At 46.4% G+C, this 22,576-nt stretch overlaps 2 protein-coding genes across 2 annotated transcripts; both read left to right on the forward strand.

The window, feature by feature from the left end:
* Window positions 1–4,458: 4,458 nt before the first annotated feature.
* Window positions 4,459–8,609, forward strand: LOC144143115 (D-beta-hydroxybutyrate dehydrogenase, mitochondrial-like). Its single transcript, XM_077674920.1, has 3 exons — window positions 4,459–4,543; window positions 5,075–5,278; window positions 8,422–8,609. Exons 1-3 carry the CDS (start codon window positions 4,459–4,461, stop codon window positions 8,607–8,609), a joined length of 477 nt encoding a protein of 158 aa, XP_077531046.1.
* A 1,257-nt stretch (window positions 8,610–9,866) lies between these two features.
* Window positions 9,867–12,175, forward strand: LOC144142203 (retinol dehydrogenase 5-like). The gene is made up of 2 exons (XM_077673568.1): window positions 9,867–9,979; window positions 11,740–12,175. The coding sequence occupies exons 1-2, from the start codon at window positions 9,867–9,869 to the stop codon at window positions 12,173–12,175; spliced, it is 549 nt and encodes a 182-aa protein (XP_077529694.1).
* The last annotated feature ends 10,401 nt before the right edge of the window (window positions 12,176–22,576 follow it).

The raw sequence follows: 22,576 nt of genomic DNA on the forward strand, positions 1-22,576 counted from the left end.
TCGCTTCATCAGTTTTGAAGCCGTCATCGAAGTAAAAGACGAAGTGTCCATTGCCGCATCTAAAGCTCGTCTCTGTCGTCCATCTCCTTCCTTCTCGCGACACTTAGCTGGGCGAAGTTCCCCTTCTCCGCTGGCTTCAGCCTGCCGCCTTGCGCGCTAGTACTTTCGTGTCCGATTCAACTCATAAGCAGCTCGAGCGACGCCTGCCGAATTATCGGACACAGCTTGCCGCTTTCAGCGGTTGTACGGCGCAGACTGCACAGCTTCGGCAGAGATGAGCCAACGTTCTCGCAATTGTCTTCATGCCACGGCTGAGTCGCCTCCTCCTCTCTCACATCCTTCTTTCTAGTTTTTATCCAAGGTGGTATTACTTCAAGTTCAAAATCTCCCGCGAGGTGAAACTGCTCCACTAGACCACTACGACCTACGACCAAGTAAGGCGAAGTCCTGCTTTCACATGGTTAACTTCTGATAGCGATCGTTCGTTCACTCCCTTGTCCAGGGCCGTTGGAGACGGACGGAGGCTGTTATATCGGACAAGCACCTACGGCAGCCACCGTCGTTTCAAGTCAGCAGCAAAAGTGCATCATCTCAATCCTCGGACACTGCCCTTTCCAAGCCGATGAAGTGCCGATAGCACTTGCGCTTTGCCAAAGCGACGCCAAAGTTATAATCTCAGACTCCCAGCCGACGTGCCGCAACTGTGCCTACGGTCGAGTGTACGTCAAAAAACTTGGACTAATCGATCAGAGACCATAAAACAAGACCAGTCAGGATTGTATGGGCAACAAGATCGCTCCCAGGCAACGAGATCGCCAACTTCGTATCTGGACATTTGACCCGCCGAACCAGCACTGAGAAAGCCGAAGCCGAGACTAAGCGCATGCAACCTGTTTTCACATACGACGAAATTACGCAGCACTATAGGCCGTCCAGTAAAAGCTACTCTTCACCCCGAAAATCGCTACAGACGAACCAGGAAAGATTACTGCGTGCCCTGCAGGTCGACACCTTCCCACATCCCACCAGACTTCAGCTCTTTGACCGAACAAACTTTTCTTCACTTTGCCGCTTCTGTGGAGAGCCTGGTACTCTCAAACACATAGCGTGCGGATGCTACAAGTTTTCCCTAGGCGCCCTTAGCATCCACCTTTCCACGGAGCTCTGGGAGAGCGCCTTGGCTTGCTCAGGCCTCGAAGATCAGCTGCGCTTCATGAAAAGGGCTATCGAGGCGGCCCGAGCTCAAGGCATCCTGGAATGAGGACGCCTGTCTGAAGCATTTCCTTTATTTAATTAAAGTTTATTCCCACCCTCTCTCTGTCGCAGAGTCGTCTACATTGGGCCTTTTTCTGCAGTTGTGGTCCCGCTTCCGGCGTTTTTCGAGACGGAGGAATCACTCTTCCTGAGTCTCCAATGCTATCTTCGTCCGTTGGGCATCTCGGGCCCTCTCCGGAAAAGCCGCTCGCCGAGCGATATCCACGAGGTTCTCATATGCAGCTTTCCGGTGACGACTCAGAGCCTCCTCCTGCCGTGTAACGCTCACAAAATACGGTGCGGGCTCACTCTTATCTATGGCGAACGTTTGCCTTCGCCGGGAACGTGGCGAGTCACATGGTCAGGCGTCGCCCCAATTGCGAAGGCCTCATGCGCCAAGCTGCCTCCGGCGACTACGGTGGCGGTGCTCATCACGGCGACTCACGTGATGCGTTGCCAAGGCTACGCGCATCTGCCGTCAAATGAAGATCAAATTCTTCGTGATGGTGAATTTTTTACTATTTTCCCATTGCATTTTGCAATAAACACGTTTACTCTCTTCCCCCTCTCTATTAGGCTTCCTCTTTCGGTCTCCCAATTTCTCTCCGCACCGCTAGACTATCACCTCTAGACATACCCTGCTACCCTCCTACACTACACCGTAATTTCTGACCTCCTCCCCACCTTCACTCCCACCACCTGTTCCCAGTCCACGTTATTACTTTTCTCAAATCCTTCCCTTCTTTCAAACCACCGGAGAAATATGAATTTCTCGCTCACTGTTTTCTCCCCTTCCAATCACCTCCTCTAGCATTGTACTACTCTCGCTTTCTACTACTGCCTTTCTTTCTTTCTTTCATACTAGTCATCGCTTCCTGCCACTCTATTCCCACCCTCTCAAGCAAAACTTTCCTCACCAAATGCAGCTCTCCATCTCTCCTCCTCTTTCTCTTCCCGCTGCTCGCTTTAAATAACTTCAGTAATAACTTCGGTCAGCACAAAACTGCGCTATAACTGAGGCAACTAACGGTCGCTGCAGCCCTGGCCTCTGTTCCCAAGTGTGAGAGACTTAATTCTCTTGCATTTCGGACTCCCTAGTTGCGCGGACCTGGGACGTTATGTTAACTTAGCATCAGCGAAGCGATAAACGTTTATAGTCTGGTCTCTCCATGCCACTGAGCAGCCTTACAAAATTTACCAAAATGAGCTAACCCCCATGTGCAGAGTTTTCGAGACGCATTAACATCATCGTCCTCATTCAAATGAACAGCTGCAGCTCAGTCATTTTGCGCCAGTACTTGAGTGAACAGCTATCTCCTTGTGACTATCGTACTGCCAACCTCCTGCGTAAAAATGCATCCATGATGTGGCCAGATATCTGAGTTTTATTCTTTAATCAATAGTAAGTGACCATTAAAGCGCCTGAGGATAGTTTTGCACATTTTAAGCGCCCAAGGTACTCGGATGACGATTTTAGTTAGCTGTTCGAAATTTTTATACATTTTGCGGGGTTAGTGTGTTTAAGAATGACCGATATATCACCATTATATTTATTTCCGTAAAGACAGATCAACTTGTGCCCTGCGCACGAGCTGTTTCGGTTCATGGTAAAAGAAAAAGAATACAGTAATTGTGCGTCTGGTCTGTCTTCAGCGAACAGCGTGAAAAATGCTGGAGGCTCCCTAGGATTAATCAGCCCGACAGGAAGAAATCCGAGCGACAGCCACAGCAGCCACACGAACCGAAGTAAGGGTAACTGCAACTGCTGCCATTGACTCGGCAAGATCATTATCCCAGAAATGTAAGTGAACTTTTGATTCGTTCTGACTTCGTCAAGATGGCTCAATACGTAAAGGTACACGCACCGGTACAATAGTATATGCTTGAGGTATTCACACGTAATTATATCGAAGTATAAAAGCCTGACTCCTCTCACGATAGCAAGAGGTTAAAATCTTGACCGGCTATTAATCAAAGTGAAGCAGTGAGGTCTGCGCGAACAGCGCGATAACAGGTGTTGGACAAAGTGGCGTTGCTAAACTGCATCATGGACTTTATACTTGAGAAGTAAACAGCGTTCACAACTGAAGTATTCATTTCTGACAACACGTTTAAGGTCACGCCTGAACCATGAGCTGCGGCGTTCCTGAGAACTTACTAGTAAAACAATAATCAAAGCAGAGATTAGGAAACAAAATTAAAGCCGTTCCACACAATGTGAAAGCTGTTTGAAGTTCAGAAGTTCAGAGCTGTGGTTCGCTATAAAGGGCTGTAGCGCCGTTACCCGCTTACTGCTACCACCTATTCAATTCAAATTTCCCACCTTCGCAGTGCTCACCTGCCCCTGCCTGAAACTGCGCGAGAGGGTGTTGTGTTCTTTTTATGCTTGCTTTTTCTCCCACACGTGCGGGCGTTGCACTGCCACTTCTTTCCGCTTAATATCGTAAAAACGAACCTAACGAGCGTTCCCAACTAAATGAATGCGGGCGCAGCCGGTTAATTACGCATATTTTCTCTATAATAAGCCAACAGTTTTCTCTGCGCTAAACAAAGGGAAATGTATGACAAGCGCAAGCGGTTGACGAGTTCCGAACGCGTATGACTATATAAACCGCTTGGATTTTAAAGCCTTTGGGTTACGCCGCCACGACAGCCGCTACGACGGCACACCTTGGGGCACTACTTGAGTCCATCGAGCGAGCTACTACGACAAGGCGAACCCCTAAAGTGCTATACACTTAAAATACATAAATCAGGCACCAGTCTATATAAGCGCTCATATAGACTGTGCAGAGACGGGTGATGCTACGCCGTAGCAAGCGGTTCGAAAGTGTATATCACCCAACGCGGAGTCAGCATTCGCGCTTGCCCTTTCAACAGTAATTTAAATTCTGCAGCCCTTAGCTTATCAGCCGTTCTTATGACTCTAGCTGCAGCCTCGGCTATATATGTGGGAGCGGATCCTTCCCGGTAGCGAACAGGATATTTTTTGTTACTGCACGTTGCATGAGAACATGGTTGCCACTTGTCCAGCTCCGACTGCTTCCGGCGCAGCTTGACCCATCCATGGATATCCCGAGGCGGCGCGCCAACACTCCCATGTCGTCGTTCGTGCTGGTTTCCTTGTGCGCGTTCGTGATTACCACCGTGACGCAACCCATCAAGTTTGCAATCTCCTTCGTTGGTCGCCTTGCATTCTCCATCATGATTGGCTTATGCGTGAAGAGGCAGCTCAATGCCAGCTTCGGCCGTCGGCTTTCTGTGACTGGCAAGGCAGTTTTCATCACAGGTACGGCAAAAATTGTTCTCAACATCGCGCTCGCATAACGAAACTGCATATATGAAGTGGAGAAGCAATTGGGAACCGAAAACTGCTTCGAAGCGGCAATCACTCACCTCCTTCATCAATATTAAGCGCCGCTATCAAGCTGTAACCGTGATGCGTTGTAGTGTCTTACACAGCGTATCAGTATCTTGGAGGGTCTACCCTGACCTATAGTCTAATACGAACGATTTTTAATGGAAGAATAATTTAATATTCTAGGGCATATTGGTCTAAGAATATTCAACAGCACGAAATAAGAAAATAACAGAAAGGCAGTATGATCATACACAGTGCTGTATCTGTGTACGTTCGTACTCTCGTGTATATTCTTGTTTTGCGCTCTTGGTGATCGTTTTAAAAAGGTACCAACAACCTTTCATTTCAGAACATATTTTTCTCATTGTGCTCTGTGTAGTTATTTCTCTCATGGCCCTATTGGTACTTTCGGAACGAAGCTGCGAATGTTGCCAACAGAAGACATTTGTCACACTGCAGGTTGCGACACAGGACTCGGCAACGCCATTGCCCTGGCCCTTCACAACAAGGGATTCACCGTGTTTGCGGGTTGCCTCGATGTCAGATCAGAAGGTGCACGAAAGCTCATGTCGAATGGCGTCACCGCGCTGCACGTGGACTACCTGGAGCACGACACAATCGTGGCCGCATACGACAACATCAGGGATAATTTGAACGGTGATCGTACGTCCGAGCCTTAGTTTCATACTAATATATACTTGCAAGATAGAGAGAGAAATAAAAACTTTTATTGACACCACTGGCGGAAGGTGCCATGGCTTCCCTAAGGGCCGCCACCTCGTCTTGTGCTCGGGTGACCAGTGGGCGCTAGAAGTCTTCGCACGAGTGGCCCAGGGCCTCCGTCCAGTGGTCAGGGGAAGTTATCGTGGGGTCGGGGTCAGAGGGGCAGGCCCACATGTGGTGTTGCACTGCGAATTTAGCGCCACAATGCGGGCAGAGAGGAGAGGGGTAGGCGGATGGGTAAATGTGATGGAGGTCTCGGTTGAGGAGCGATTTCGTCTGGAGGAGGCACCACAACCGTTTCTCCGAGGGGTTAGAGATGGGTGAGCCGGGGGCAGCGTGTTGCGGGAGAGGCGGTTGTAATCTGTAACCTCCCTGTAAGTGGTGAGGGAGTCCCTCGCGGAGTAAACTCTTTCACGAGTAGTAGTCTCGTCAGGCGCAAGGGTGACGAATGCTCGTGCCGCCTTATGAGCCCACTCGGCACCGTCTAGCCCCGTGTGTGCCGGTAACCAGAAAAGCTCCGTAGGATGCGGGAGGGTGAATTTTGAAGCAAACTTTTGCAGGCTAGCGTGGAGATATTGCCGCTAGCCAAAACTTTTCTGGCCGTTTTTGAATGAGATATAATATTAGATCAGGGGGCGGCCGGTGTGCGAGAGCCAGAGCTATGGCCACCTCTTCCGCAACATGTGGGGTTGTGGTGGGAATAGTGAGAGACGTGAGAGTAGTAGTAGTCGGCGAGGAGACGACAGCTACAGTGAATTCCGGCTTGTGCCTGTGTGCTGCAGAATCTGCATAGAAGGTGTTTGGCGAGGGGGGAAGTGCAAACGAGGGCACGCGCTCGAGCAACTCGTCGGGCAGTATGATGAGTAAGGTTCATAATACGGGGGAGTGGACGAATTGTTATCCTATCTCTATAATCGGGTGTCATGCGACCCGTGGGGGCTGATGTAAGAGGAGTGTCTATTTGTGGCTCCTTAAGTAAGAGTTCGCCAGGTGTGTGTTTAGCCAGGCGATATCCCGTACGGTGCGCTTCAATTAATTTGCCCAGGGAGTTGTAGGTGCCGGTGGCCCATAGCTTAGCAGTGGATGCCTGAGGAGGCAAGCCGAGAGCCGCCCTGTAGGCCTTACAGATGAGTCCATCTACTTTGGTCACTTCCGTGGTAGAAAGGGACCGATATGGGAGGGAGTATGTAATGCGCCTCAGTAGAAATGCTTGGATAAATCGACAGCGCTCCTTCTCCGTCAGGCCATGGACCCTAGCAGTTACGCGCCTCAGGAAGCCTATGATTCGGGCTACGTGTGAGGAAAAGGTGTGTAGGACCGATGTGTTTCGGCGATTGGTTTGGATGACTAGGCAGAGTATTTTTATGCTATTCACAGTTGGTATTGGAGCATTATCCAGATATACATGCACGCTGGGTGCTGTTTTAGGGGTGGCAGCGTGGGGTGATAGCATGAGGAGTTCGGATTTTGATGTGGAGCATGTTAAACCTGCTTAGAAATGTGGCGCAACTGTGTAGGCGAACCTTGCTTCTGCGAGTGTTCCGTTACCGGGAAGGCACATTCAATTTGTACTTGGCATGGCTAATGAACGGGCTGAAAAGTTGGCTCTGGCTATAAAAAGGCAACAGTTTTATGAAGAATGATTAGTTAAATGTATTGAAATATTTTGAAATAAGAATTCCAGAAAGATCTGTTTGTGAAGAATTGTTTAGAAGTTTTATGCTCGATGAACAAGAAGAGAATGTTGCATCAGTTGTCGATTTTGGCTTCAACAGAAAAAAAAGGTTACTAGCCAAGTATGTGCTGTGGCGGTGCCCATAAGCTATGGCGGCGCTCACTAAGGCACGCGACTGCAGCGCCAGATTTCCGTATACTGCATATTAGTCGGAAACTCCGTGATCCGAGTGACCTACAGTACTCAACGTTTAATTAAATTTTCACAGGTGCCTCGACCGCACCCACCCAGAACATAGGTCGATCTAGGGATGTGTTTAGCGCCTGCTTAGAATAGTTTACCATAGCTCAGTTCCAAACAACCCGACGTATTCACATGGAGTTTAAAAAGGCGCATGCTACTTCAACCTTATATTTCGGCATTGTTAACGACAAGTTCTTACCCACGAGATTCTGTCAATAGAGCACCTTCATTATTAATATCACTACTGATATTTTTAATGCAGATATAGTCAAACCAAATGACCGAAATTTTGACGGAACCCCATCTTTGTTTAAAATACCTTCATTGTTGAATGTGCGGCTGCTTCAAGCCAATTTTTTTCGTCAAGAATATTTCGCCTTGATATACCGCTGAGGCTGACCGCAGGTACAAAACTAAAGGCAGACTACAAACGCTGGAACCATTTTGCGTGTGTAAGCAAGCAATATAAGGGAGGAGCTATTGGAAAATCAAAACTATCACCATCTATTATCATCTCAAATCCGCCAAGGTCATTCTGCCCATTCGGAGATCTTGTAGCGTCTCAACGTCTCACGTTGTCAATAAAGCCGCAAAATTTTACTTACTCAAGGAGTCATTTGGTTAAAGGGTCCGTGAAGAGAAAATACTACTTTGTTTAACTTCACAGAGTTAGGCTTCAGTACCTCGCTCAGCTCCATTCCGCCACGAAAGACGTTTTTTAACCGATAAAAACGCAAGAAATACTCAGGAACTTCCCAATTTCGCGCCACAGTGACGTGTATTCGGCGTGTGTGACGTCGTATGGGCAGGACTAAAAACATAATTTTCAGTGGGTTACGTGCAGGTTAGCATTCAAGTGATTTGATCAAACGGAACTAGCGGACCCCACTACAATCGTCCAGTCTTGTGTCCTGGCGATTGATTAGTTCGGCCGCCGTAACTCACCCAAACAAGATTCTGTGACGTCACAGAAAAGTTGCCGGAAACTGGCTAGCGAGTCGCCAAAGCTCCACACGTTTTCTTTCATATCTCCGTTATTTTTTCGATGTTTGCGATGAAATCGGTATCATTTTTATCAGGACAAAGCAGCATTTCTAGCGAGCCCACCTTGTATTTTGTCTTCATGGATCTTTTAACTAACCAATTTCGATATCCACCTTCGTAGCTCTGTGGGGCCTTGTTGCCAACGCTGGCGTGGCTTGCTATGGTGAGACCGAGTGGATGCTGTCCCCCGAGCTCGAATGGGCCACCAACGTCAACATTCTCGGTACCTACAAGTTCATCATGCTCGGCATCAACCAGATCAAGCGCAGCGAGGGGCGCATCGTCATCGTCACGGGACTCCACGGTTAGCCACCTTGCATTTACCGTTGAAGGGAGAAACATTCCACCTCGATCATGTGCACTGCAATCCGTGACATGTATATGACCTCCTCGACGTCTGTGCTTATGTTGGCAGCCAAATATAATAGAAGTCGGCATTCGAAAGTGGTTTTCGCTCAATTGTTTGCCGAGGATAAACAGGTGAATTGCAGCCACAAGGTTACTGACCTTGTTGGCGTGGCTTTGTCTCCTGGCCCAATGATCGGACTGCCGTGAGTGTAACAGTTAGTCTAGTGATATGTCTCAGCATCAGATGGCAAAAGTGTCTTCCCAAATCATAATGTTCCGCTTGCGGATCGGACATCAGACTTTCTAATGCCATTTAGTAACACGACAGACGAAAAGTCCAGAGTTTAGGAAAATCTATAAGTAAATATATTCACATGTACGTCGGTACGTGTTGTGTCCACGCAGTCAGGGATGCGCTGACGCAAGGTCACTCTTTAAAAGGTGGTTTATACCGGCAAAAAAAAAAGGAGAGCTTGTTTTTTGTGACTGTGTCGCAGCACCCCCCAAAGCGTCTCCCTGTCCAGTATCCATCTCCACTCGGAGTCGGACCGGCACTGGCGAGGGAGAGAGTGCTACTTCTCGCAGATAACACTAACAGGGGATACTCCCACCTGAGACGCAAAATGCCATTAGTATACTGGCAAGCCAAAAAAAAAGCGATGTAACACTAATCTTGACCACCGACGGGTGTTCACCTCTATCTTGGTGCTGTGGATTCTGGGCGTTATTTTTAATATTCCTAGGTGATGTCATTGAATGTAAACACGCCACACGTTCTATTATAGGCAAATACAATTGAAATACCTCCAGATGAAAGTACTTCCGCTCGGGTTCTTCATATGTCGTCTCGGGAAAGATTGTGTTTGGAACTGACGAGCTGTGGCATTCCTTCGGGAAGCTCCCACAGGGAGCTGCATAGAGCGACCTGCTGCTAGTCGGGCAGCTGCTAGTTGGATAACACTTGACGACATGTTTGCTGCGCTTAAAGAGGCGAACACCCTACCCTGACCAAACGACTGTTTCGGCGATGGATTCGTGCAATCTTTAAAGCTGCTCGAGACAATATGTCCCTTATCTCTAAGACTGACACTTTATGTGTGTGCTTCTATTTTAGCGCTAAAACCAAGTCATTCTGTAAGGGTACCATTTAACATTAAGCGAAAAGTCGAGCTATGGCCGAACGCTTATTACCACGCAGGGAGGGCCGCAATCCCTGGAATGGTCGTAGGCTCCGCCACTTCAGCTGCTCTGTGCCATTTTGCCGATGGCCTCCGTCGCGAAGTGGCCAAGTACAACGTCCAAGTCTGCACCATCGAGCCAGCATTCTACAAGTAGGGTACATGTTGTGGTTGGATTCTCATTTCAAAGGGGTGAGAATGCCAATGCGGCTTCACAATGTCAAGGGCCGTCTTTTTAATGTACAACTGACAGAAAGTTACCCTTACAGTCAGATAGTGCCGCACCATCTTCGTTTAGCTGATATCCGGTATAATCCGCATGCCTTGTTTAACTGGAAATCAAACCCAAATGCATAGAATGAAGCATGTTTCTATGTTCCACGATCGCGTGTTCGACTAGATGCTTCAGCGCTTATACATGTGAGCTTGGATGATCTTGATGCTAGACCAATGAAACAAGTTTAAAAATCCTAATAATCACCAGACAAAAGGGAGCAGGTGACAGAGGACCAGCGCTCGTTCAAATTGGTCTTTTCCTTTGGTATCCTTTGCATTGCGCTGCTTGAGTATTGTTCTTTCCTCAGCTGCCCCGTTCTGGAAAACGAAGTCCAATCTACAGCCAAGGTGAAATGAACCCCGATGCCAAAACATGAACCAGAAGACACAAATAGCGCGTTTTGTTTCCATGCGAGTCGAATAGACGTGTGGCCTAAGTACAGTTACAAAGTTGGGAAACCGAGCTCTCTAAATGTACAAAGAGGCCGCCATTATTGGATCTCCGCGAACAGCATTCTTCAATTTTGCTTGTTCTGGTTCATGTTATTGCTCTCGCATTTTTTCTGTGTGATTCTACATGTGATTTAGTTTTTTATGAGTTAGGAAACTTTTTAGTTGCACTGTTTAAATATTAAGCATCAAGCTTTACTCTGTGAGAATTATCACCCTAGAAGGGTAAATGACCTTTCAATATTTCGTGTTTTGTGCCCTGAGGCGTCTCGTTGGCTGGAAAATATATTTTGGCTTCCATGGTGTCGATTTATCTCGTCTCCTTACAATTCTCGAAGCATGCCTATCAATGTTTCTTTTTGTATAAAGCCCGCACAAAATTTTGCCTCCTCTACAGACGTAGACTACGAGCTCTTTGTGAATTACGCCCCATAATTGCGATGCCTTGCAATAACACTTGTTCGTTTCTAATAATATTTGGTGTTCATCATTTATTTTTTGTTCAGAACAGCAAATTTGTATTCAGAATCGCAGATCCGCCAAATTTCAACGCCTTTTAGTGTTTGACCTACGTCGCATTGGTGTGAGCGTACAGAGCACGCACTTCAGTAATGAATATTTTTACCACGTATATGTCGTTTTCGTAGCATGCATGCTTTCAGTCATTTTACTGTCGTGTAATTTTGAGCGCTTAACTTAGTGTTCTCAAGTGAAAGCGCAGACACTGTATAAGCTAGTGGGTTAATTGAGATGTGTCAGTAAAAAAGTGCTCAACGTGCACGTATCCCCAAGGCCTACGTGCTGACCAAATGACATGCAGAGCACAGACAACTGCTATTCTTTTTATATAAAATACTTAGGGAACGCCACATCACCATCACATCTATTGGGTATTTACAAACTAAATGTTTCCGCCTACGGCTCCTGCTAGGCCTGGACGATGCTTCTCTTGCATCCTTCAGTAAAGCATTGTGCGTCCACCAACAACTCATACCTATGAGTATTCCATGTTATGATTTACACTCATGGAGAAAAACTTACAAAACCCCGCTTTCATTCTCAGTTACACCATTTTGCCATAAACAAGCTCCTCCCAGAACAGAAGAAAAACACGTACAGTGAATGCATCCCCTTCATTTAGCAACCAATTATGCGGCCTTTAATGTTGCCATCGCAAATCGTTGCAGAACGGCCATGACGGATCCTGCCACGGTCGCGTCGACGCTTGATGACGTGACGCGGCGGCTCGACCCCGTCGTTCAGGAGGAGTACGGCTCGGCCTACCTGGAGAGCTTCAAGATCACCTTTCTCAAGAAGCTGAGGCGATTCTCCCGCCAGAACTACCAGGAAGTCACCACAGCCGTCATCCGTTGCCTATTGTGCAGCGAGACAAACGTCCGCTACTGCTGCTCGGGACTGAAGCAGATGCTCACGTGGGCGGTGCTCGAGTTCCTACCGCTGAAGATCTGCGACTTCTTCCTTATGCTCCAGTTCACGCCACGTGCCGCTCTCGCCGGTAACATCCGGGTCCGGAACGTGCTCGTCCGCCCTCTGACGACTCTAGAAGACACGATGGAGACCGGCTACGGGACCACGTGGATACTGTCCTACCCACCTACCTGACACCACCAATTATCAAGTTCATGTAGATGCTATAAAGCGCAGTGTGAACGTAGACGTGGGTCAGGCCAATGTATTCACAGGCGCAGTTTCGGAACCGCGTCAAAAGATTTACGTCTACGCTGTGGTATCACTAGGAAGGATAGTGAATCCCGGAGGGGTAGCGTCGTTCAATTCCGCGAAGACCATGGGAATGCAGAAAGGATCGGAAATGCAGGTTTTATCAGATGCAGAGGCCCCTCTATCATAATTTGCATACACTGCGCAGACAGACCAAGCAATGTTAGACCGATGCGTTGAAGTCCAAGAGGATATCGCTTGAGAAGGTATGGATCCTGTTATGATCGTCTCAGGGGAAACCCCGGAAGTTAGGACGTTACGAAGGGGCCCAGGCAGGGCGGCAGCGCTGAGCGCCGCGAGGAAGGAGCTGACGCAATGCTGGCGTAGAGACGACTGGCTTCCCACGCTAGAAATCGGGGGAGCGTTTATTGTTTACAAGACATCGCCCCCTCCTTCAGTTTTCCCGGCGCCCGAGAAGCGGGGCAGTGGCGGGCACAGGCGGCCGCTCGCTCGCAGCCTCTCTCTTCGTAGTACAGTGGAATATACGAACATAACTGGTCCTTCAGACAACTTTATAAAAATGGTGGGCAAAAATGTAAACAAAAGCATGACAAAATTGCCCCTTTGCCTTTAGAGTTTCCTGACACATCAGAAAACAGTGTTTGGCTTCCAGCGCAGGCCGGCGCTTTTAAAAACGAAGAACAAGCGCTACAATACAATGCCGAAAAGTATCGCGAAATTGCTTAACACTGGGAATAGTGTACTAAAGATATTCTTCGTAGGGTTCTCCATATAATCTACCGAACCATGCTGTACGGGGCATACAGCAATGAGATATGTAAAGCTGTCTTATTTTCCTGACCTTTTATGCTATCTCGATAGTTTTATTTATTTATTTATTTATTTATTTATTTGTTTGTTTATTTATTTATTTACTCTCAACGCGCATGGGCATTACAGAGAGGAGTGGGGGGTCAAACACTCTGCAGGCAATGCAGCAGGAGTTTGGTTACACATAAGAAACATATTTACAGATTTGAAATATACACATCAACTAGTAGTATAAACAATAACAGGAAAGGAAAAATCAGAAGGTTGATAACACCTTCTCCACACTCGGGAACAACATAGCAGGATTTACACAAAATCGCGGAATTCACGGAAAAACAGTATGAGAAAGAAAGATAATTCAAATAATATGGCCACTAATAGCCACCTTGAAATTGACTGGATTAATTACTGAAGTAATGCAGGTGGGGAGGTGGTTCCAGTCAGAGCTGGTTTTAGGAATGAATGAGTTGAAATAATAGTTTGTCCGGCTGCTGGGTACGCCAACCTTGAACTGATGGTCATTTCTTGTCGAATGATAAGTGGGAGGAAAAAGCATCGAATCTTTGAGCGTTAAATTGCCGTGATAAATTTTATGAAAAAGACAAAGTCGTGATATTTTCCTGCGAACAGACAGATCAACTAGGTTAAGGGTAGATTTCATGGAAGTGACGCTAGCCGTACGAAAATAGTTCGATAATATGAAGCGTGTGGAACGATTCTGGATAGCTTCGATATCATGAAGTAACGAGTTGATATGCGGGTCCCAGATCGACGACGCATACTCGAGCTTTGGCCGAACTAAAGTTTTATATAAAACGAGTTTTATATCTGTTGAAGCTAGAGCAAAATTTCGCCGTAAAAAACCGAGCATGCGGTTAGCGTCACTTGTGATATGTTCGATGTGTGTTTGCCAAGAAAGGTTATCCAAAATGTACACGCCAAGATATTTGTAACATGACAATTTGGTTAGGGGCCGTGGTTGAGTATGTAAGTGCACGCCGTAGTATTACTTTTTTGACGGGTTACTCGCATTACTTTGCATTTATTTGTGTTCAGTTTCATTAACCACGTATCGCACCACGTAGAAATCTTATTTAGGTCATATTGTAGCGCACTTTGGTCGGCGGAATCCAAAATTTCTCTGTAAATGCCGCAGTCGTCCGCGAAAAGTCTAATAGTTGATGATAGCGTGTTCGGCAAGTCATTAATATAAATTAAGAATAATAGGGAACCTAAGACAGAACCTTGCGGCACACCAGATGTAACAGAGCAGTGCGTAGAAAGACAGCCATTAGCAACTACGTATTGTGTGCGGTTAGTTAAAAAACACTCCAACCATTTGAGAATATTTACGTCTAGATTGATTGAGTTTAATTTAGAAAGTAGTAGTTTATGACAAACGGTATCGAATGCCTTTGCGAAGTCGATAAATACGCAGTCGATAACTGAAGAACGGTCAGCGGCGCGAAATAGGTCGTTAGTAAGGCTAAGCAACTGAGTTTCACAGGAGTAATTTTTTCTGAAACGATGTTGGTACTTGCTAAAAAAGGAATTGTTTTCGAAAAAGTGGACTAAATGGCTGTAGATAATGTGCTCAACAATTTTACATGGTACACTGATGAGCGATATGGGTCTGTAATTGATGGGATTGTGAGTGTTACCTGTTTCGGGCAAAGGAACCACCTTCCCAACCTTCCAATCCTGTGGTATTGCAGAAGTTTCCAGAGACTGAAAAAATCTTAGATAGAATTACAGCAGATAATATTTCAGTCTTTTTTAGGAATTTGGGGTTAATACCATCATCTCCGGGGGAAGAAGGTTTCAGATTTCTGATCAATTTGGCAACACCCACCCAGTCTATGACTAATGGATCCATGTGTAAATAATTGTAGGCAGGGAAAGGGGGCGAACTGTATGGTACACAGGTTACAAACACCGACGAAAAGACCGCACTTAAAGCTTCACAGCACATTTCACTTGGGATCACACAGTCGTCTTCAGATATCAGTTCAATTTTCTTTTCACTTTTTCCGTTGATGGTTAGCCAAAATCTACGGGGATTCGTTCTAAGCATAGAGGGGAGGGTAACTTCAAAGAAAGAACGCTTAGCCACGGCAAGCGCGTGCGCATATTCACCGGCTGTCTCATTGTACGCAGCCCATCGGTCAATTGACCTCGAGCGTTTGGCTTTCCGAAAAAGGCGCTGCTTTTTATTGCGTAGTCGCTTTAGGGTCGGCGTGAACCAAGGGGATTGAACGGTATTCGTTATTCTACGCAGGGGCACATAATGGTCTATTAACTCGGACACCTTGGTTTTGAACAGATGCCAATTTTCGTCTACAGAACGCTGATCAAAATTATGAAACAGTTCTTCGGTGAACAATTCCAGCTCCCTATTTATAGCAGCATAGTCCGCTCGTTTGTAATCTCTGAATGTTTTCGAGGTTTTCTGTCGTCTGGGATTCCTGTTGGGAATAGGGAAGTGGATTGCTGAATGGTCACTGAGACCAGGTATCACAGAAAGGGATGTAACAAGATCTGGGTGAGTTGTGAGGACCAAGTCTAGAATAGTTGAGCTTGTAGTAGTAACACGGGTCGGGTATTTAACAAGTTGTATTAGATTGAAATCTGAGCACACACTGACAAAAGATGCGCTTTCAGACGTACTGGTGCTCGCACTTGGTTGGGGCAGATTGAAGTCTCCCAAAAAAAAAGAAGATTGCAGCAGGAAATATAATATGTATCTTATTTAAAACATCATGAAATATCTCGGAAAAGCCTGAAGAAGAACTTGGAGGCCGATAGCAGCCACAAAGAATGAAGTCTTTGTGGTACATGCCAATGCACACACAAAGTAATTCTAGTTCAGAAGTGACATTAACTTTGAAAGAAACAAATTCATTTGATACAGCAATTAAGACACCTCCGCCTGAACGGCTACCCCGGTCGTACCGATAAAGAACGAATCATGCATGACCAGCGAGCAAAATTGAGCCAGTGATCATGGCGGTCAAACAAAATATCACACGGCGTCTGAGAAGCCGTGGCTTTTTTACAGGCTTTTCTACTGTCGCCCCGCATTGTAATATGAGTTGTGCACAGAAGGCGTCCTGCCGTAACGCCAACGATTTTAAAGAACATCACAGTGCTGTCATCTGAGACATGAGAAACGTTAAACGACAATCGCTGATGTTTACGTGCACAGAAATATACACTTGCGTTGACCAATCGTGTTCAACTTGCGACAACAGGGTTTAATAATGTATTTAAAATTGGTGAAAGTTCAAAAATATGGGGGTATACGGGATTGAAGAAAACTTCGCGGACGTTCGTTTATATTTTAAGAATAAAATTTGGGTTTTACGCGTGAAAGTGAAGCCTGGTTTAGTAGGTCCCCTGTAATGGAGGCCTGTGGATCCACTTAAACCACTGGGCATGTCTGGCAGACGTTCAGTCTTACACATTGGCTTTTTAGATTTCAGCGTGTCATGCTCACGGGCTTTCCGGAGAGAGTAGAACGCACGCACTGTTTTTAATTGCCGGTGTAATTTGCTGTAAGGCGTTTAATTATCTGGAGCTCAACATTCTAGGTGTTTGCATGGCGCGTTCGCTCGAAATGTTTCTAACATTACTAAATGACATGGTTTGAAACCTTCAAGGCTCTTTTGGCGTTTTTGTCTCGACTCTTCCAGCACTACCTAGCCGTTAAAGATGCAGTAGGAGATATATGACGCTTAGAGTCACCATAACAAAGGGACAACGATCAGACGGTGGTGTTGGTGCGGTGTGAAGCTCACCATGGCCTAAACTGGAAGCACGTGGAATTTATTAGACGGGACTTGAGGACGTTCTCCGCGACGTTTCCAGACGTCGATAAAATCAAAAAATCGATGCGACAGCTTAATAAATTGCGAGGCCACTGCTATTAATTTTTAGGCAATGTAAGAACATAAATTTTGTTTTTGATGCGTACCTCCTGCTTACTTTGCCACCTGCTTACAATTACCGAGAAGTGAATTTCAGGTGTGTCTGAGTACTGCCATGGTTTCCAAGACAACTGATGGCACCACATATACTTCCGGGATGAGTGGCTGCAGTGAATGGACACGTTCGATGGTAGTTATACAATTGTCAGCAGCTGACTAGAGTCACCAAAAGGGTGCTAAGGTTTCGGATGTTATGATGAAATGTCAGTCGCTCACGTAACTGCAAGTACGTGCGGGCGGGCATGGCTAGGTCCACTGGATTCCAGGAAAGCGAGAATTGCGTCACTATCGCCAATTTTTCACCTGGTGCTTGGTAAGCCAAGCTGTTAAGCCAAAAGCAAAAAAAAATCACTGATGCCGCTGCGGCAAGGCTTTCGTTGCTGGGCGGGGAGGAAACGCCTTGCCGCTTATCGTCTGCTACGGGCTCAACAAGTGCGACTGTCTTTGTGTGCCGCTAGCATGAACCAACATTGCTTCCATTTTTCTTTTCAGATTGCGTTGCTGTTGCACATCTTGTTCTCGACAGCTTCAATTGCTAATTTCCTTAGACTCAGACTGTGCATCAAAACATTTGTCTGCAAATCTTTTTCAGTTCAATACGAGCGAAGCGGCACGCCCTTAAGCGTGACAATTTGGTTTGGGTGAGAAAAAGTAGTAGGCGTGACAGAGGTTTAGTCACTGATATTACTAGCAGCGTATCGCAAACAAAAACATCCAGTACATGCAACAATATCATGGGGCTGTGCGTCTTGTATAGTAAGTACAAATGTTCGGATTTTGCGTCGGTTACACAAACATAAGACACATCTTCTACAATTCACCGTATACAAAAAATTACTGCAGACATCGTCACATTCATTCGCTGTACACAATACAATTCTACTGGGACTATGTTTCATAACACACGTTTATGAACAATAAAATAATTATGAAATGAAGATGATCAGCACATTCCGCACTCCATTAACAACCTATTCATTTTCTTATTCTTGTACACTTGCTAGCCCCCAAAACATTGCATTGCTAGCGAATATTCTGCGTAATTGAGCCATATCTAACACCTCGAAAATGGCAGCAATAATAATAATCAATCAATCATGTTTATTTACGTGCCCAGGAACAGCCAGAGGCCTGAGTGCTGGCGCACAGGTAGTTACATGAAAACTAAATACAAGAAACATATAGCAAGAAACAAACAAGCGACAAGACACACACAAATTGAAATAGTGAAAATGACAGAAATAAAGCACAGGCGGAGCCTGGGTACAGGTAAAAAAGAAGATGCCTATGTTGCTCTGCCCGTTGTAAAGGCCACACGACAGGCAGAGCAACGAAGTTTGACAGTAATACAACAAAAAAAAAAACGGCAAGAGTATAGAGACAAATGATAACACGAACAAATGACAGTAAACAGTTTCAAAAATAGGCAACTATCAGTTGGATAGACACAACCGCAGATAAACCAAATTCCAGAAAAAAAAGAACGACAGACATATCATAGGTGTTTAACATACTGTATTCAACAGCGCTGTACGGTAAATTTTAAAGGATTTCTGAAAGATTTCAAGGCGTTCAAAGAAGGGGTTGTAACAATTCTGTATTCTGCGCACAGGAGAATGATTGGAGTTGCGCGCAGCGGCCAAGAACGGGCGATGCGACCTGGTGGGCCTTTGTGGTACACTAAACTCTAAACAGTTAAGCAGGTCTGCGCAAGAAAGGTCACCATGAACAATTTTGTGAAGAAATGTAAGGTCTGCACGCAGACGTCTGCAGTTCAAGGAAGGGATGGAAGGGACTATGGGTAAGTCAGAATCAGGATGAAAACTGTGATTGTGATGACGGTGCTTAAATATGGATAAAAACTTCTTCTGCACACGTTCTATTAATTAACTACTAGATTTGGAGATGCCGTTCCAGGCAACAGAAGCATATTCTAACTGTGGTATACATATTGCATTGTATAGCATTAGAAATGGATCTGGAGAAGAGAATTCCTTTGTAATCCGACACACATTTCCAAGGCTTCGGAGTGCTCGCCGGGTGATGAGTCTAATATGAGGAGAAAAAGAGAGGGTACTGTCGAAAAGTACCCCTAGGTCCCTAATCTCCTCAATCCTTTGCAGAGGAGCTCCCTCAATATTGTAGGAAAACAGCAGACGGTGGGTTTTCCGGCTGTAGGTGACAACCTTTGTTTTAGAGGGGTTTAAAATTAGGCAGTTTTTCCTGCACCAGACCGATAATTCCGACACATCCCTCTGCAAGGCACAGCAGTCCTGAACACCGCTAATGTGCTAAATAGTTTGACATCATCAGCATAGAGAAGAAAAGAAGAGTTTGTTAACACTGTTGAAACATCATTGATAAATACAGAAAACAATAATGGACCCAGCACGGCACCCTGGGGTACACCACTTGTTGCAGGGTAAACACTAGACTTTTTGTAGTAAACATCTACATAAAAGGACCGGTCAAGGAGATAGTTGGACAACAAGGCAACAAGGCTTGCGTCTACACCGGACTTAGCAAGCTTGTTAATTAATGACTGATGGTTCACCACATCAAACGCCTTACTGAGGTCAAAATAAATAAATAAATAAATAAATAATAATAATAATAATAATAATATAGTAAAGTAATAACCATAACAACAACAATAATAAAATTATTATATAACAATAAAATTAAAAATATTATTCATAATATATATTGTTAGTATTAATAATATCACTATAAATATCAATAAACTACATGTCAAAGCGAAACAAATATGACACTGCAAAGGAAGAGAAAAAATGTGTCATAGCACAGGTTGAAAAGCTAAGCGCAGCTCGGCCGGCGTGCAGGTAACTAGAACTTTTTGTAACACGTAATCCAATCGGTCAGCTGCTATGTGAATGAATATGGGGGCTTCTTTCGTGTTATGAACATTTAAGGGTTGAAATATCACTATATGAAGATGGTCGTCGGAAAGCTCTAAAGCCAAACCAGTTTGTCAAAGGAGCAGCTGGGCACATTCGTGAAACTATATGCAAGTTTTACTGTCGTGCAGAAAACTAGAAGCGCAACCGCTGACCAAGCGGATACCGAAGCGACATTTCCGTCTGCGCGGTAGCTGGCATCAATGGGATCATGAGAAAGTGTTTACCAGTAGCTTCACACGATTACAGCATTACTGAAAAATGTGTTCTACAAAAAAAAAAACAAATTCACGGTAAAGCAACAGCGGAAGACTTTCCGGTTCGCCCTGTAGCTTTTTTGATAAGGATAGCGCTCGCTTCTTCATAACCAAGACTATCAAAAATGTTCTTGCCTGCCGTTGGCCGAGGCACAGCTCGGCCAACAGAACAATATGGCTAATCGAAAGTTCCGTGCTGCGTGCACTGACTACCGTTGTTTCGTCAGGTTCCGAAGCCGTCATCGAAGTAGAAGGCGAAGCGTTCATTGCCGCTTCCAAAGCTCGTTGCTGTCGTCTTACTGCTTCCTTCTCCCGACGCCTCAGCTTGCCGAAATTCCCGTTCGCCACTGGTTTGAACCTGCCGCGTTGTGCCATAGTACTTGCGGTTCTGATTTAACTCATTAGCAAGCCCAGCGACGTCTGCAGGATTGTCCTTCTCAGCTTGCTGTTTCCGCCAGTGGGACGGCGCAGATAGACAAAACATTCTTGCTCCCATCTTCACGGTACGGCTGCACTCGCCCTCGTCCTGCCTTACGCCCTGCTTTCGTGCTGTCACTTAACCTGGTATTCCTTCAAGGTCAAACTCTCACCGGTTCAATTGGCCACCATAGCTTCGCCATAAAAAATTTACACCATCTTTCCGCGAGGGGAACCATGGGGTAGATGCGACGCATGGGGGGGTTTCCGTTATGTTAGCGTGCCCATTGTTGTTGTGTGTCCATATTTTCCGCAGCATGTTCACCCCCGATGCGTCGCATCTACCCCATGGTTACCCTCGCGGGAAGATGTAAATTTTTTACGGTTGCGCCGACCATCGCGATAGCAGGCCTGTTAGTCTCCATTCAAATCATCGGTGGTCATCGGAGGATGTCATCGGCGGAGCGGCGGTGGAACGACTGAGCGGAGCGGCGCAGTTACCGCGTTTATATTCTGCGGAATGAGAGAGAGCAGCGCATAGCAGCGCATGCGCATGGATTAACCGAGCGCAAGCTGCTAACCCGCACCCACGCACAGCTGGCACGCCGACGGAGCGAGCGCCGGCGAGCGCTAACACACAGATGGCGCTTCGGTGAGAGCGGCGCTAGCCCGCAGCTGGCGCGGCGAGGAGAATGGGGGGGGGGGGGATGCGGACTACGCCGGACGACGCCGGAGGGACAAGGCGAGTGAAAGAGGTGCGTTGCATCTGAAAGACTGCGGTTTAGCTCAGCTACCCTTGGATATGCAAAGCGAAAGCTTGGTTTAGACTCGTGAAGCCTTGCTTTCGCTTGGTCAACCTTTGATACCGACCGTTCGTTCACTTCCTTGTCCACGGCCATTGGGGCTCTCTAAAATTTGTTTAGAGCTTGCCTATCCTTACCATTTTGGTCCCGCTTCCGTTGTTTCGCGACCCGCAGGGCCCGCTCTTTCTGAGTCGCCGCCGCTATCTTCGCTCTCTTGGCCTTTTGGTCACTGTCAAGTAATGAAGCTCGCCGGGAGACACCTGCGGGGTGGTCAGAAGTAGCTTGCGGGCGGATGCTCAAAGCCTTCCGCTCTCCGCAGCGCTCACAGAAGATGGCTACAACTCACACTGACCATTGGCGAACGCGGCGGTCTTCTTCGCTGGGCACGCATCTAGTCACGGAATCAGGCGGCGACCTAATTGCGGATAGCCCATGCGCCAAGCCTGTGGCGGTGGCGGCGGTTACAGCTTCAGTGCTCGGCACGGCGAGTTACGTGATCGGTTACCAACGCTATGTGCAGCTGCGCTCCAATGAAGGTCAGATTCTTCGCGACAGCGAAACGTCTCGACGAGGTTAGCAAAGCTTCGCGTAAAAAGTATAGCCCTTTATCTCCTTCCTTCAATAAAAATGGTGTTGAATATCGACAAAGCTACTACTATCGCCCCCTGCCAATAAACGGGCCGTGTGTTTATACTTTCACTTTTTTCCTTCCCTATATTAGGGTCCCTCTATCGGCTTCCCGACCCTCCTTGGACCTCTAGCCGCCTCTACCTTTCCGTCCTGCCCTCTTACACTGCCTCCTAAATTCCTGACGTCCGCCCCACCTTCCCACCTCCCCCTCTTTCCCAGCCTACACTATTCCTCTTCTCAATTCATTCCCCTTCTTACAAACAACAGGTCAAAAATAGAATTCTCTCTCTCTCTCATCCTTTCTCCGGCTCCCATTACTTCGTCTAGAGTTGTATTACTCTCGGTTTCTACTACTGTCTTTCCTCAGACTACTCATGGCTTCCTACCACTCCATCTCCACCTTCTCACCAGACACACTCCTCTTCAAATCATGTTCCCCATCTCTCCTTCCTTTCTCTTCAAGCTATTCCTGTTGCGCCATTGTACATAAGCGGAAAGAAGT

Source organism: Haemaphysalis longicornis, unplaced genomic scaffold (genome assembly GCF_048455015.1).
Source record: "Haemaphysalis longicornis isolate Haplotype H1 unplaced genomic scaffold, Haemaphysalis longicornis Haplotype H1 scaffold_6, whole genome shotgun sequence".
Classification (NCBI taxonomy): Eukaryota; Metazoa; Arthropoda; class Arachnida; order Ixodida; family Ixodidae; genus Haemaphysalis; species Haemaphysalis longicornis.

Coding starts and splice junctions, on each gene's coding strand:
- LOC144142203 (XM_077673568.1), top strand. CDS start 9,867: ATGGTCGTAGGCTCCGCCACTTCAGCTGCTCTGTGCCATTTTGCCGAT. Junction 9,980..11,739: donor ATCGAGCCAGCATTCTACAA/GTAGGGTACATG, acceptor AAATCGTTGCAG/AACGGCCATGACGGATCCTG.
- LOC144143115 (XM_077674920.1), top strand. CDS start 4,459: ATGATTGGCTTATGCGTGAAGAGGCAGCTCAATGCCAGCTTCGGCCGT. Junction 4,544..5,074: donor CAAGGCAGTTTTCATCACAG/GTACGGCAAAAA, acceptor GTCACACTGCAG/GTTGCGACACAGGACTCGGC. Junction 5,279..8,421: donor GGATAATTTGAACGGTGATC/GTACGTCCGAGC, acceptor CCACCTTCGTAG/CTCTGTGGGGCCTTGTTGCC.